General features: G+C 38.0%; 1 protein-coding gene across 2 annotated transcripts in view; it reads left to right on the top strand.

Annotated features, from left to right (window-relative positions):
* Positions 1 to 15,162, top strand: part of TM9SF3 (transmembrane 9 superfamily member 3) — a 42,534-nt gene that overhangs the window by 13,805 nt on the left and 13,567 nt on the right. For both annotated transcript variants that reach the window (XM_088531424.1, XM_088531423.1), the window contains exons 3-9: positions 1,809 to 1,931; positions 4,072 to 4,232; positions 6,698 to 6,775; positions 8,556 to 8,687; positions 9,305 to 9,471; positions 12,021 to 12,115; positions 14,020 to 14,150. In XM_088531424.1, the coding sequence (XP_088387550.1) occupies positions 1,809 to 1,931; positions 4,072 to 4,232; positions 6,698 to 6,775; positions 8,556 to 8,687; positions 9,305 to 9,471; positions 12,021 to 12,115; positions 14,020 to 14,150 (887 nt within the window). The remainder of the gene's footprint in view (positions 1 to 1,808; positions 1,932 to 4,071; positions 4,233 to 6,697; positions 6,776 to 8,555; positions 8,688 to 9,304; positions 9,472 to 12,020; positions 12,116 to 14,019; positions 14,151 to 15,162) is intronic.

Below are 15,162 nucleotides of genomic sequence, written 5' to 3'. Positions count from 1 at the left end.
CTGTTGAAGCATCCTTTGTGAGTAAACATCTTAATGCTCCAAAGGCAGTGCTTGTTATTGGAGTCTGGCGTGAACTGGGAAAGACTAGTAATGGAGTACCAAGTATTTGGGACCCAAGCATTGGGTCCCAAGTATTTGGGAAAGAGTTAATTCCCTACTTAGTGACAACACCAGAAGGCAGAGGCTTCATTTGGTTTCCACTCTCCTTTTTCTTTTTTCCTATTTATTTTTAATTAATGCCGAGAAAATTCAAGTCTGTTAAGGTGAGAAAGAAGAGACATTTTTTGTGAGCGTACCCCAAAACACATCGGATGCAGATCAGCGCAGGCGTGAATGGGTGTAGCTCTGGGGCCTGGGTTTCAATGGTGGTGCCAACTTTGTTGCCTTTCACCTTTTTGTTGGGCCAGTATGGATCTTGTAAATGCAGTTTGTGGTGCTGAGAGAGAGAGAGAAGGAGGAAAAAAAAAAGAGAGAGAGAGAGACAAGAGAATAAATTGAAGCTTTTTGTAGCACATGAGCAATGCTCCCATTTGAGGGCTGGAGGAGGTCGGCTCAGCTATGCTGGGCTCCTTTCAGTGGGTTTCCTACTGTCTTGCTTCATTGGGCCCTATTTTAGTTTTGCGTACCCAGTAATCATGGCCATTTTTTCATGTTGAGAAATAGATGCTATCAGAAAGAATGTTTGTGTTGGAAGTATTCTACTTATTTGTGCTTTTTATGTGTGAGCAATTTCATTTTCTTTTTCAAGATGTAGAATTGTAGTAATGTGTAGAAGAGTTCAAGTAAGCTAAGTTTGGACACAAACTGGAGCTGTCTGTGGAGTGCAAATTAATGCCGTCTACTAGAAACGAGTTACAGGTCTCAGTGATGGCGAATAGGAGTAGGGAAGGAGAAGGTGGGTTTTTTTGTTTGCTTTATTTGCAGACTGAAAACATTCACTCAATAAGTGGATTTTTTAAAAAAAATTTAAAGCTATTGGTGCTCTTTATATTTTTTTTAAAAATATGCATCCTTTTGTTTCACTTGAAGAGGAAACAGAAAGAAATAAAGTTGGAGTACATGTCTGTTAACTACGTTACTTAATGGGGGAAAAATATCCATCTGACTTGAAGAGATGGATTTATTTCGTTTTCAGATGCTGCCTTTGCATTGTTCCTGCTTTTGTTGTCTTGGTTCTGTATGCTTTATTTCCACCTTTATGCTTGTTTCTGGAACACTGTGTGGAACTTAAAGTGAAGGGGATTGGTGGTTTGTTGTTGTGGTTTTGTTTTGTTTTGTTTTGTTTTGTTTTTGGTTGGTTTTGTTTTTAATGGAGACTAGTATCCTGGTAACAACAGGGACAGCAAATGAACCTGGGAGTTTATATATTTTCCTAGTAATTTCATACCTTGCTTCAGTGTAAGAATTCTCATAGGCTGTAAATGCTTCCAAGACTGGGGGGGCTTCACAAACACCTGCTAGTATTAACTTGTCACAGACTTCAAATGGGTTCTCACCTAGGCTGTCCAGGAACGGCAAATGGATCTTCGGTTCCTGTCCATGGGAAGCTATGAAAGGATCCTTTGCAGCCCTGCTTCTCAAGTCCCTGTAATAAATGGCCTTTCTACATTCTGCATGCTAGAGGGCAGAACTGCAGGAACAAGAAGTTGCTGGAGTGGTTCCTTTTTAAAGTGTCTTTTTCTTTACCTACTCTCACATACAGATCCAGGAGGGGTTAAAGATTCCAGAAATGTGTGCTCCCTCTTAGTTTGTTTTCATTTAGAGGCAGCTCATTAATAAATCATTAACAGTGCTTTAATTTCTTGCAGAGGACGTGATGCAGACAACCTACTGTGAAATAGACTTGGACAAAGGAAGAAGGGACGCGTTCGTGTACGCTATCAAAAATCACTACTGGTACCAGATGTACATTGATGACTTGCCGATATGGGGTGAGTGGTGCTGCGCGTTAGCAGCTCGACTGATCACAGATCACAGGAGTGTCTGAGCTTGTCATTTCCTAGATTCACTTCATCTAATGACTCCACTTCCTTAGAAGAATCTTACAAGTGTGTGTGTGGAACTTCTGTAAGCAAATAATAGAAATAATGTAAGGGTTACTGAGTTGAAGGAACAGCCGTGTGACTTGTATTACTGAATTGTAAAAACAGAGAAAACCTTTTTTTTGTTTCTCAAGCATTTATTTTAATAATACCAAGTTCTTAGGGTTAAATTATTCTCCTGAATGTTCAAGTAAGTGATAATTAGGTACAGGAGGTCAGATACAGGGTCTGTTGAAATATTCAGGACTAAAATCTTAGTAAGCCTCTTTAACTGTTCGAGCTTCATAATGCTAGTTTTTGGGTTTATTAATACCACAAAGGCTTCTGGTTTACTTTTATGGTAACTCGATGACTTTTAACATTTTTGCCTTCGAATATAGTCTGTCATTTTATCCAGTAGCTTTATTTTACTTATTCCTATACAATTTTTAAAATTACTTTAGAAATATGCTCTTGCTGCATATTATTAATCTGGTCAAAGAAATGTTTGTATTTTGAATCAAAAATGTTCTTATTACAGTACCTTTCTGTGGCTTTTGTCACTCCATTTTACTGGCCTTCTGTAATCCGTATCTATAATGGATTGCACTTTGCGACAATTAATATTTGAAACTTTCCTCAGGAATTCCTCAAAGTATCCAGAAATGAGTGCTCGACTTTTAGTAATGTCCAGACAGGATACCTTTTCTTGACTGTTAGTAAGTAAAGGTAGTGACTTCAAACTGGTGTTGGAAGGGCTGCTTTATTATCTGAGCTCAAGGTGGTCAGCAAATCTGCAAATCTGTTTAGGTGCATTCATGTAAAATGATTCCATTTTCTTTTCTCCCTTTTTTTTTTTTTTTTTTTTCCTCTCTCCAGAATTTCTAGTTAACGGTGAAGTGTCTAGGCTTAACTGTCCTTGAATTTAGCACGTCTCCTTAGGTACATGGAACATGGCTTTAATTCAGTCTTTCTGGTAGTCATTGATCAGATGCCCTTTAGGCAGCTGTGGTTTGGGTAGCGCGGTGGGAGCAGATGGTAGAGCAGGTGCTAGGCCGCACGGCAGAGCCACGAACTGGCAAGTTCCTCTCCTGCATGGAGAAGTGCATAAGGCAATTCTGATGAGTAAAAAACATCACGGAAACTACCTCCTTGAAAAGTAAAAAGCCCAGATAATGCTCAAGTGTCATTCCTTCCCATATCTATTCCTTTGTGGTAACTTTTTCTGGATCCTTGATCTTTGCATGCTCTTGTCCATCTCTGTGTGGTCTTAGTACAACAAAAGTTACTGGTTTTGGCCTGTGAACCGTTTGCTACCCTTGGCTTTCTTCCCTGGCCCCCACCATAGTATGATATCTGGATTTTTTCTGTAGCTTAAATGTTTTGCAGTAAATTATTAAAAGGTAAGAACTTGATCGTGAGCTAATTCTGAGTTCAGTTAACCGAACTCTGATGCTCCAGGAGCATCATGGATGTAGCCAGCATTTCTGTGTACATAATATTTTTCTGAATTTTTTTAGTAAAAGAAATTCAGAGAGTACTTGAACTATGATTCTTGTCAAGCTTCATAAACACATGAGCAAGTAAGAGCAAAAAGTGTGGCCTTGAGGAATCCACTTCTGTGGAATACAGGAAGAAAGTAAAGAGGTTTGAAGAGGAAGAAAGATGAGTGAAGGGATAATAGCTGGAACAAGGATATGGAAAAATATGGAGGTCAGGGCAAAGCGTTCCTAGAATTTAAGTGTGTATTTGTATAGTTGGTTGTCATATATGAAACTTATATAAGATTAGACAAAATGTGATTACTTCTACTTCTTTTAAAGCATTAGTGGCTACATCCTTTTTAATTTTTTTAAGAAACAAAGTTTCTTTTAGAAACCTCTTTTACTCGATTTTACTATAGTAAAAATGATTTCTCTTACTATAGTTATGCTGCTTTTTTAGCTGCTAAAGAGGTTGTAAATAAACATATTTTAAAAAAATAATCACAGAATATTTGGAAAAAAATGCCTGCAGCTCAGGTTTATATTTTAATTTAATTCCAATACAGGTATTGTTGGAGAAGCAGATGAAAATGGGGAAGATTATTATCTTTGGACTTACAAAAAACTTGAAATTGGTTACAATGGAAACAGAATCGTGGATGTGAATCTGACCAGTGAAGGAAAGGTGAAATTGGTACCAAATACAAAAATCCAGATGTCATATTCGGTAAGTAATTTGGTGATGTATGTGGTGTAATAAGCAGCTCCACGTTGCTAAACTTTAGCTAGATAGCTGAAGTTACACATATCATCTATGTGTTACTGTGTCAGAGTGTATTAGGGGAAGATGCCTCCTTGCTCCATCAAATATTTTTTGTTGCTGGGTTGTTAGGTTTGTTAGGGGTAAACATAAAGTGATAGAGGGTGGGGGGTTTTTTTGTTTGTTTGTTTTTTAAAAAAAAATCAAGCTTCTACAATCTGCAGGAAAGGGTATAGTTAGGAAGGGAAGATCCATGAAAAAGTATGGAGGCCAGAAGTGTCGAGGCCTCCTCAGTAACTAGATGTTTTCTCAGTCTTTGGAGCAGTGATGTTTATGTCGTAGATAACATAGGACTTGTCCCACTCCCTTCTTGAATTAAACTAGAATAAGGAGTAAAATCCACTTTAAGCCTTTGTAATTTACAATCTATTACTTTTATTATTTGTTTTGGTTTTGCAATTCCAGTAGAAATTTGTCTTATTTATATAGCTTTACTTGCAAGATTTTCTCTGAAGTCTTCTGCTTTTGTGTTGAATTGCTATGTTAAAATGTAATGATTAATTGTATTTGTTAATATGGGATGTTGGATTACTATTATTAATTTGCCTTTTTTTTCTGTTACCGTCTTTTGTATAAGATCACCTCTCGTATGTTTACAGGACTTGTATTCTCACCCTGGTTCTTAAACCATTGATTTTTCTACAGTCAGTTAGGAGTAGGCATCAGCCTAAGATCTCATTTTCTTGTCAGTGTTGTCTGCCTTATGCTGAGTAAGTCATAAGGTTCCAAGTGTGGGTAATGTTTTCATTTGTGCTTTCTATGTTTATGCCATGCTCTCTATTTCTACTGCAAAAATGATAGTGATACTTGGTTTTCTGTTTCGAATTCAGCTAGTATTGTGGAGTCCATTTGCTCTGTGTATTTTGAGGTGGACAGCACTGAGTATCTGTAAGAAGTTAAGTGTCTTTGACATATGGTGCTCAAGATTTTACTTTCTATCTCTGTTGGCACCACTGGGCTGGCTGCAGGCATGAGGTGTTTAATTCAGATTGTCTCCGATGAATTTGTTCTAAGCAGTGCTGCTTAGTGACATATGCTCTAAAATACATTAGAAATGTATCTCTTTCATTTAAAAATTCAAGTAAAATAACTTGCAAAAGTTCTGAAGTTTGTGCTACAACATTTGCATCATCGCATTCGTCCATGCTGTTACGACTTTCAAGTCCAAAGCTGTTCTGTGTGGAGCTAGTGGAGTAACCAAGAGCAGTAATAAGCTGATTACATGGAAACAAACTTTTCCGGCAAACTTATTGGCAGTGAAAGTGTACAGATTGAAAAATATCAAGGTCTCACAGTTTTCAGGTTACAGCTTCTAGTTTGTAGCTTTTAAATTTTTAATATCTGTCTTTTAGGGTTCAGGCTGTCCCTTTTTATGCAGTTCCCCTCCAGCCAACTGAGTTTATGCTCTTCTCTTTCCTGTAGTGTTTATTTTAAATCTGCCCATTTTCTTCCATTTCCTTCACTTCTGCTGGGCTGCTTCCTTTTCTTTTTCTTGAGCACCGTACTCAGATAACGTGAGTACAGGTGTTACTGCATGGCAGCAAACTAGACCTCAGCTGCAGCAGTAGAAGTAGTTATACTTAGTCTGAGAAACACTGATAATATGTTAGCAGGTGGAAATGGTGAGAAAAGAAGGGTACTTACTGCCAACAAAATGCTTGGAAAAATTCCACTGCTGTCTAGCACATCTTTCTTAAACATATCTAGAAATTTATTTCCCTATCACATATTATGAAATCTTGGACAAATTAGCTTGGATTTGCCAAAGGGCTTCTGCAAAACTGCACTATATACATTAAGTTGTCTATGTCATTAGAAGTTTTATATGCTTGTGCTTTTAGTTTTTTTTTTGATGGGAACCCGTTTGTTTTCCAAATACATTCTTAGAAATGGTGATTCAAGGAAAGTCATCACTGCGTAAGCATCTGATGTGAAAAGCATCCTGCATGAACATTTAGGTTGAAAGAAATGAAAACAGGTTATTTGCAGGAGATATTATTTCACCCCTTCAGTAAGAGTGTCGGCCCCTTCAGTAATCGTGAAATGAGTGTGTTCTATTTGACACTGGACATCTGCATCTTTGTTTAATCTAGTAGAGACATTGACAAGAGAGGAGTGTAAGACTCCCCTCCTTATTCCTGAACACTTAAAAAGAATATTGGACCTATGAGGCAAAGTGGCCGATGTTCATTCTGTCACATCTATAGATGCAGGTTTTAAGAGAATCAGTCTCTTAATTTTGATAGGCTCTGTGTTACATTTGAAAAGAAATCTGAAGTGGATGATAGGAAAAGTGTTTTGTGCGTCCATGTGGGAGTATAGCTCAGTATGTGTAATGACCGAATTTCAAGTGTAAACCTTCTTCTCTTCAGGTGAAATGGAAAAAGTCAGATGTGAAGTTTGAAGACCGATTTGACAAGTACCTTGACCCATCATTCTTTCAACATAGAGTATGTAATGTTCTAAGACAACTTTACAAAATGTCTCATTGAAATGGGTGTTTTAGTTCAGCTTTTTCTTTAGCCTGTTTCTGTTAATTTTCTTCTGAAAAGAAAGGGGTAGGGGTATTTGAATATAATTGACGCCTCATTTATCTCTGGGCTTTTCACTTGTCTCTTCAATTCCTTGGTGGTATTTTTTTTATATGGATTTTAAAATGTTGTAAACCTTTTTTATTGTAAAAGGTAATATCTTTTGCTGCGTTGTTAGAATTACTGAAGTCCCCCATCACTCTGCTGTTTTGACTATCAGGCCAAAAGGTGGCATGCGGTATCAGGTAGGGGTATTTAAGTGGGGAGGTCTTTGAATCTGATCTGTTAACTGCTCTGGTCAGCAGTCTTCTGCCCCTTTTCCCTTTTATATGAACTTCTGAAATGATGTTCACCTGGCATGGTCAGGATTGAAAAACCATAGGGGTTTTTGGTGTGTGTGGTGTTTTTTTTTTTTTTTTTTTTTTTTCCTCCTTTCTTTGAAGTATAAGCTTGACCAATTGCACCCAAATAAATGTAAAGTGAAGCCGCAAAAAGCTAAAGCACGCTGGACTCCTGCAGCTCAAAACTGTTGGATTGTAAACCCCTTGAGAATTAAAAATTAACTTAATTGAAGTAGCTCTGCAGTACATCAGTTGCAGTCCAGTGAACAGTGTGGAGAATTTCTGCTCAGAATTGAGGCCTGCAGCAGGAGTTAATGTGCGTGGTCTGCATCGCGGTTGAGATGGGATGAAGACAGTGAAGGGACATTGGAAAAGTAGTGATTCTTCTGGTTAATCATCTCTTGTTTATTATACCTTACATTTTTGGTCTGGTCTGGAAATCAGTGAGGTTTTCATCTCATTCAAGCAAGTAGTAAAGAAAAGTTCCTCTCCACTCAGTTTTTGAAATGTGGCTCTAGTTAGCCTGGTGCAACATGCAGCCCACTGCTATTGCTCTCCTAGCAGCGGGCGGTTCTGGAGCAATGAGGCAGACAGCTGCAGCACTCTAGGTTTAAGCAACACTTCTGTTGCTCAAATAGGATGACTCTCTTCTTTTTTAGTGTACTTCAGTAAATGTCTGTGTGCATGCCTCAAGCCCGCAGCAAATGCAAGGTAATTCAAGTAGATACATTTATATGCTCAGAAGCAATGGAGTTTCAGGAGCACAATTGCTTATTAGTGAACTGTAACTGGCAATATGTGTACTTTTCCCCTAAGTAACTGCAAAGCAAAAAGCCTAAGCTGGTTTGTGATAACACTTGTCATGGTTTATACCTGCAGTTATAATCTCCCTAAGGATGGTATACTGGGCTGTATTTCTTTCTCAAATTAGGGCTAAGGAATGCTGTTTGAAATTCAGTGAAAACCAGAGGATGTGCTTATCAGAGCAAACGTTTTGATCTTATACAAAGCAATGGCTCCCAAAAACTCCTTTGGTTTTTGACTGTGAGCATATCTTGCTAGCTGAAACTCTCTTTAGGAAGGCAGCCCTTCATCTTGTTGCTTTTCCTTTGCCCTTGGTTAAGGGAACGTGTTGTTTGAATTCTGCTCGTGCTTGACTAACTTAGTCTTGAGCAAATCTGACTATTGACAGCATACATATGGCCTTTTTTAGTGGGATTTTCTATAAATGTACTATTATTTACAAAATAAAATTGTTGTTATTTAGTGAAATAGCTTGTGCTGAGTAATAATATATCCATGCTGAAGCTCATTGGAAATAGTTACAGTTCTGAAACTTGAGTATTTTCTCTTTGTAGATTCACTGGTTTTCAATTTTCAATTCTTTCATGATGGTGATCTTTCTGGTTGGCCTAGTGTCTATGATATTAATGAGAACTTTGCGAAAAGATTATGCAAGATACAGTAAAGAGGAAGAAATGGATGATATGGTAAGTTTTCTATTCATGTGTTGATTTATATAAGTCTTGTTTTTGTATGTTTGTAACGTTAGTATCTCCAAATTGCATTCTTCATTTGGACAGAAAACTGCCGTATGTTTGCATTGAAAATGGTACTGGATTTTTTTCACATATGAGAATCCAAAAGTATAACTTCCTGCTGGTGTTGAACAGCTGACTACTATGGGCTGAACTGGTACATAAAATCTGTGTCGCCTGTTGTCTTTTAGGAGTCTCTTGCTCCTACGTAGCAACCAGGAACTGTCTGTGGTGGCTGCACTGATGGTTGATGCACTTCAGTTAAATGAAATCCCTTCTGCTCAGTGTGCAGCAGAAGTCTTTGCAAGCACAATTTCCTAAAATGCTTCAGAGGACCTTAGGGATAGGAAGAGATTCTGCTAGATTGTGCTATCATGCATTCAAGTAGCATTTTTTACTCTTAGAAGCATCTGGAAAGCATATTTTTCTCCTAGATGGCTCCATTTGAAGACATGCTTACCCTTGAAGTTACTTTACTAAATCAAATCTTTAATTTATACCTAGTGTGTATATTTGTCATGAATTGTTGTAACTAGACCTAAAACAGTTTTTTTTGTTGTTGTTCCTAGGACAGAGATCTAGGTGATGAGTACGGGTGGAAGCAGGTCCATGGAGATGTTTTTAGACCATCCAGTCATCCTTTAATATTTTCATCGCTTATTGGTTCTGGTTGTCAAATTTTTGCTGTGTCTCTCATAGTCATTGTTGTTGCGATGATAGAGGATTTATACACAGAGTAAGTGTGTCATGTCTTCCACGTACGAATATTAAATGAACTAAATCATTACAAAACTGAATGTTCTAACTGTGGTCTGAAAAGTTGCGTTCCAGAGTCTATAATCACAAGCAGTATTCAAAAGTTTTCTTTTTTTCTAAATTGTATTGAATTTTTGTCCTACTATTACTATGTAACTTGCATTTTTTTTTATTCTTTCATTTTTACATGATGTATTAAGAAATTGTGCTTTTTAGGTGCAGTATTGCTGGTGGATTAAGCATCAAAAAGCATGAATTTCACTCCTGATTTCATATGGAGTGTCAAGATTTTACTGTTTCTGGCCTTTTCCCTGCCCCCCGCCCCATCCTGTAAAGACCGCAGTGCAAGTTTAGTGTGCTATGGATAGTCATATTTACTGCTTGCAGTGATTTAAGTTTATCTACACGTCTTCTCAGGATTGGGGACTTTAGGAATAAACACTCCCAAGCAGGGGCAAACCTACAGCAGTAGCTGAGCTGTAGCCCTGTCTGGAGAGAATGAATTTAAATGAAATGGTGTTCTAGTTTAAATGCACCCACCGCTCTTGGCTCAGCCCGCTCTATTTCTTACCTTTTACCTGTTTGCTTTTGGGACTTTGGTGTTACGGAGGAGTGATGAACTTCATGTTTTGGAGACCGTGACAATTTCACAGGTGCTTAGTTCTAAGCACTGACTAAAATACCCCATCTGTGTCTGTTGTCACTTCCCTGTGTATATCCCCCAATTCTGTGGTTTTAGCAGGTTGCAATACTCGTGGCATGCCACTAGAGAGAACTCTTGCTTTTGAATTTAAGCCTTGTAATGCAGTGGCTTCTAAAAATCCTCTCAGCAGTACCTGTATCGTGGTATATTTTCCCTTGTCATACAGTGTTGTTTCCCTCCTCCCTCCCTCCAGTGTTTGCGTTTCTGGGGAGAGTTACAGGCATTTTTTTAAGTGGACGGCATGTCAGGTCTTTAAGGTACGGCCTGAAACTATTTCAGCTGTTGGTTAACAGCAGCAGTTGTAAATGCTGTCACAACAGGGCTTTTAAAATGTGTCCTATGGCCTTTATTGCAACTGGACTTTATATTCCCCTCAAAATGAGTTTAATTCTGGATACGTGACTGAACAGCTGACCAAACCCAATACATAAAATTCTTATGTTGAGGAATGCAGATGAGTGAAGAGGGTCGTACGGCAGAATTGTCAGTCATTAGCTCTCAGTGTTGTTCAGTCCTGTAAAACTCGGAATGACCACAGAGCCTACAACAAGTAAAACTCTCCCAGTGACATCTGATCATGGCAGCTGTTAATTTATTCATGTGGGGCTATGTCTTGAAAACACTTTCCATTAGAACATTTGAAACATAAATGAGCAAGCTTGAGAATAAGACATCTTAAGATCATCTCAAATTAGCATCTGTTGGTTGTGATGCAAATAACTGGTATCACTTCAGACTCCAGGTAGTCTTGTAGATTTTATTTCATATGTGCTTGCTTTTATAAATTGGCTCAAATGGAGAGCTATAAGTTTGGTTTCTAAGTGACTTTCTAAAATTGAAACATTGCTTATTTTGAATAAAACGTTAGCATCCTGATACGTTAGTGTGCGTGACAAGCAGGCATTTTTGCTTAATTCAGGCCTTTCGGTAGTGGAAGCCAGTTGTTCCAAAGGCATTCAGTGTTTGTCCATCAAAAGCCAAAATACCAGCAGTCCAGAATAATTCAGAGCAAATGATTTGCTGAGAGAGTTCAGCAAACTGCCAGAAATCCTTATACTGCTTAGAGCTACAGAAGACTCAATTGTATTGAAGGGCAAGCATCTATATCTTGCTATTTTAAAAGATGGTTTAAAAATGTATTTCAAGGTGGCTTTTATGATTTAAAGTTTTTAGCTTTGCCTACAAATTTTAAGAAAATACTTCAAGATAAGTACTTCCTCATTAAATGAGATGATAATTTTAAAATGAACAAACTCGTGTAATTTGACTCTTCCACCCTGATTTTTATCTTCATTATTATCTTCATTATAGCAATTACAGTATTTAAATCAGATTCTCTAAGGAACACTTTCATCTTTAAATTTAATCTCTAAGAGAGGGCAGAAATATCACTCACAATCTTAGTGTATTTTGGTTAATATTGTCCCTCTGTGTTTAACTAAGAGTACCTTTTATCGGCAGTAGTTGAGTCTTATGCTAAACAGTGTCTGTTCAATAGTTCAGTTCTCGCACAAGGTATACATGTGCAAATGGCAGAATGTTTTGGTCAAAGGTGATATCTCGTACTTGACTCTGCTGAATGCACATTAGGAAAGAATGTGGTACCTCAGAGCTCTGTTTTTTTTCCTCCAGTTTGAATTAGACTGTGCATAAGAATGAGCACTGTTTCTATTCCAACTTTAAAATTTAAAGGAGCAGTTTCTCTTTAATATTTACATGGTTAGAGTTATTTAATAACTATTGGTAACTTTGCTCATTTTATTGTAATCTTTTGTTTTTATTCTATTTTCTTTACTGTTTCATTTACAAAAAATTGCTTTTTGTAGGAGAGGATCAATGCTTAGTACAGCTATATTTGTTTATGCTGCAACATCCCCAGTGAATGGATATTTTGGAGGAAGCCTTTACGCTAGACAAGGAGGTAAATTGTTTTCATGTTTCAGCGTTTTAATTATATTGTTAAGGGGAAAAGTTACTGTTTTCTCATCTGCAGTACTGTAGAAGTGTCCTTGTGGAGATAGGGTATCCAGATGGAATCCATTAAATTCTTAATGAACATATAATATTTTGAGTATATTTAACTGTCATGTTATTTCCTTTTCAATATCGTCTACATTTTTCTACTGAAAATAGCTGAAGTGTTTGGTTAGTTTAAAAACAGTAAGACCTAAACAGCTATTAACAGTTGTATCCTTTAGGGATTGCATGTTATACTCCTGCATGTAGCTATGTGTATCTGATGACATCCAGAGGGTCTAACAGACTCTCTCTGTTTTGCAGAATATGCTGTTGAACTGTTCAGGCTGTGTAAACTGTTCATGACACATGATTCCCAAATAGTCTTCCTCCATAGGGGTTGTGGGGATTATATCTACCAACACTAAAAGAAAGGGTCTGCAGTACCTCTTAGGCCACTAATCGTAGATGAAGAAAACTGGTCATACAATCTTTTTCAAAGAAGTTTATTCTCCTGTTCATTGTGCACTCTGCTTTGTACTTAAAATTAAAAATGAGCATCAGTAGATAGCCCTGGTAAATGGGGCATGATGTATTTGGACAGGCTGTCTGCAAGTGCTCACTGCAGCATCTTGAGTCACTAGCAGTTACATCCTTGCCGCGCCACAAGCTTCACCCATCCCCTGTGCTACAATATGGGAGTAATTGATATCTGTCATCTTCAGAGTGCTTTAAGAAAGCTAGTTTGGGTGAGCTTGCAAAAGAAAATTTATATCTTTTTAGCAATGAACATTGATTGGTATTCAGTTGCCTTGGCAGAGTTTGGCAGAGCCTCTTTTTGTGGCTTGCATATCAACCATTTGAAGTGATATGTAGAAATACAGATACAGGTAATTTGGAGTTACTGATCTAAAACTGTTGTACTGCTTCATTGCCCTTTGCTAAATAGTTAAACCAATTTTGCAATTCATCTCCATATCAAATATTCAGTAAGCCATGAATTGCTGCTTAGGTGGCTCATGATGGAAAATACATGTATGATAGTTTTGGGAAAACATGCTACATTTCCTGGTTGTTTTCTAGTTAGGTCAAACTATAGTTATATCTACATTATATTTATATAAATAGAGTATTTAAGAGCTTAGAAAGCCAGGACAATGCAGATAGTGCAGTACTTAAAATATTGCCTAAGAGGTTTTGGTTTGGTTTTGCTTGTTTTGATTTGGGGTTTTTGGAGCTCCTTAGGGAACACTAGATGTAATAGTAACTGCTAACAAGTGTTGCTGTTCCCCTTACAGCCTGGGTTTAGACATCTTTTTCCTTCTTCCTTTTTGTTGTGTTCTGTGAGAATGTGCTTTATACCGCACGTAGGCATTTTCTTAAAGCTTGCAGACAGCACGGAGCTCAGTTTTTGGCCGTGGTAAGCGGGAGCCGGCGCTGCTTGAAGGCAGCCGGAGCGCAGAGCTGGCCCAGGGGCAGCACGGAGCTGCCGTGCGCTGTGAGGGGGCTCTGTGCTGAGCTCACTCGAGCTGAGCTCCGTCTGTGCGAACACACAGCCCGATACCTGCTTGTGTTTTGTACTGTGTTTCTCTCACCAGCTACACAGCATATAGTGTGGCTTGGACCAGAACCTGTTCACGCTATATCCCCTTTCCATCTTCTCTGGCAGAATAAATTGCTTAGTGTCCTGCATCCTGTGACTTTGCAGGAGCCAGATAAAACTTAAGTGACTCTTGTATGCCTGGAGTACGTTCTTACTCATTTTTTCCCTTTGGGAGGGGGAAGTAAATGAAACTCGAATTCTGGAGGTGTTGCTGGTAATTTTTGAACAAAATAATGCTCATCTTATCAGTTGCCCTTTCTTTACAGGGAGGCGGTGGATAAAGCAGATGTTCATTGGGGCTTTCCTTATCCCCGCAATGGTGTGTGGCACTGCCTTCTTCATTAACTTCATTGCCATCTATTATCATGCCTCAAGAGCTATACCCTTTGGAACAATGGTGAGTCATTTCAGAGGAGAATTTAAACAGCGTTGCAGGCACAGAAAAACTATCTTTTAATCTAAGTACAGTTGTGAGTCGTAGCTTCAGCTTCCTGGTTAGAAAATTATTCTGGTGAGATTCTTGGGTGCTTTAAGCAAGGTTTGTTTTACTCGCAGTAGCAACAGCTGCTGGATGCTGACAGCAGTCTTCTCTCTTCTTAAAATGGCACTTCTGCTCTGTATTCAAGCCTTATATTATAATAACCTTAAGAATAAAATGGGAAATGAGCAACTTTAGTTTTCTTCTGAATGGCCAATGCAAACAGTTTATAAGCTAAAATGCGCTGGAGAAGCAATGCAATCAAAAGCCCCTTCCACATCATTGCAGTTAAGTAGTAAAAATTAACAGAATCAGGTAATGGTGTGAGATTAGAAATCTTGAGCAGTTCCAGCCATAGGAAGAGAATCTCGCTCTTTACATCCTGAAGTGCTGCTTAGTTTCTACTGTCTCTATATAACCATGCTGCTTAAAAATTACCGTTTGGATGACTTCCTTATTTAATTAAGCTAACTTCCTGTATCTCATGGCTTTTGTTAAAATTTTATTTGATGTCCTAACCCTTGCAAGTAAGCTCAAATAACGCTGTTAATATAATTTAGGAAATAATTCCTTGGCCATTTGATAAAGTTTCTGTTTGACCTTACAGGATATGATATTTGTGAGTGCAGAAGCTTTTTGAAAACTATACAACAGAACTGACCTTTTTTGCGACTTTATTCAGTAGCGCTGCTAACTTCAATAAATTAGGTAGAGAGAGGTTTCATAATAAAGGAAGGCTTGTTTTCTCTGCAATGCCTGTAGTAAATCTTGAGGGTTTTTTTTTTGTAGCCCCCTCCTGCTTTGCATGCCTTTTTTTATGACATGTTAAATCATCCAGTCTCTGAAGAGATACTTGAGAAGTCTTGTATTTCTGCTTAGTTTAAATCTACCAGAAAATGAAGCTTGGTATTGCAATGTCTATCTTATATCC

Source organism: Tinamus guttatus, unplaced genomic scaffold (assembly GCF_059628265.1).
Source record: "Tinamus guttatus ecotype Peru unplaced genomic scaffold, ASM5962826v1 Tinamus_guttatus_pri_ptg000416l, whole genome shotgun sequence".
Taxonomy (NCBI): domain Eukaryota; kingdom Metazoa; phylum Chordata; class Aves; order Tinamiformes; family Tinamidae; genus Tinamus; species Tinamus guttatus.
This window is presented reverse-complemented; position numbering and strand designations above follow the sequence as displayed.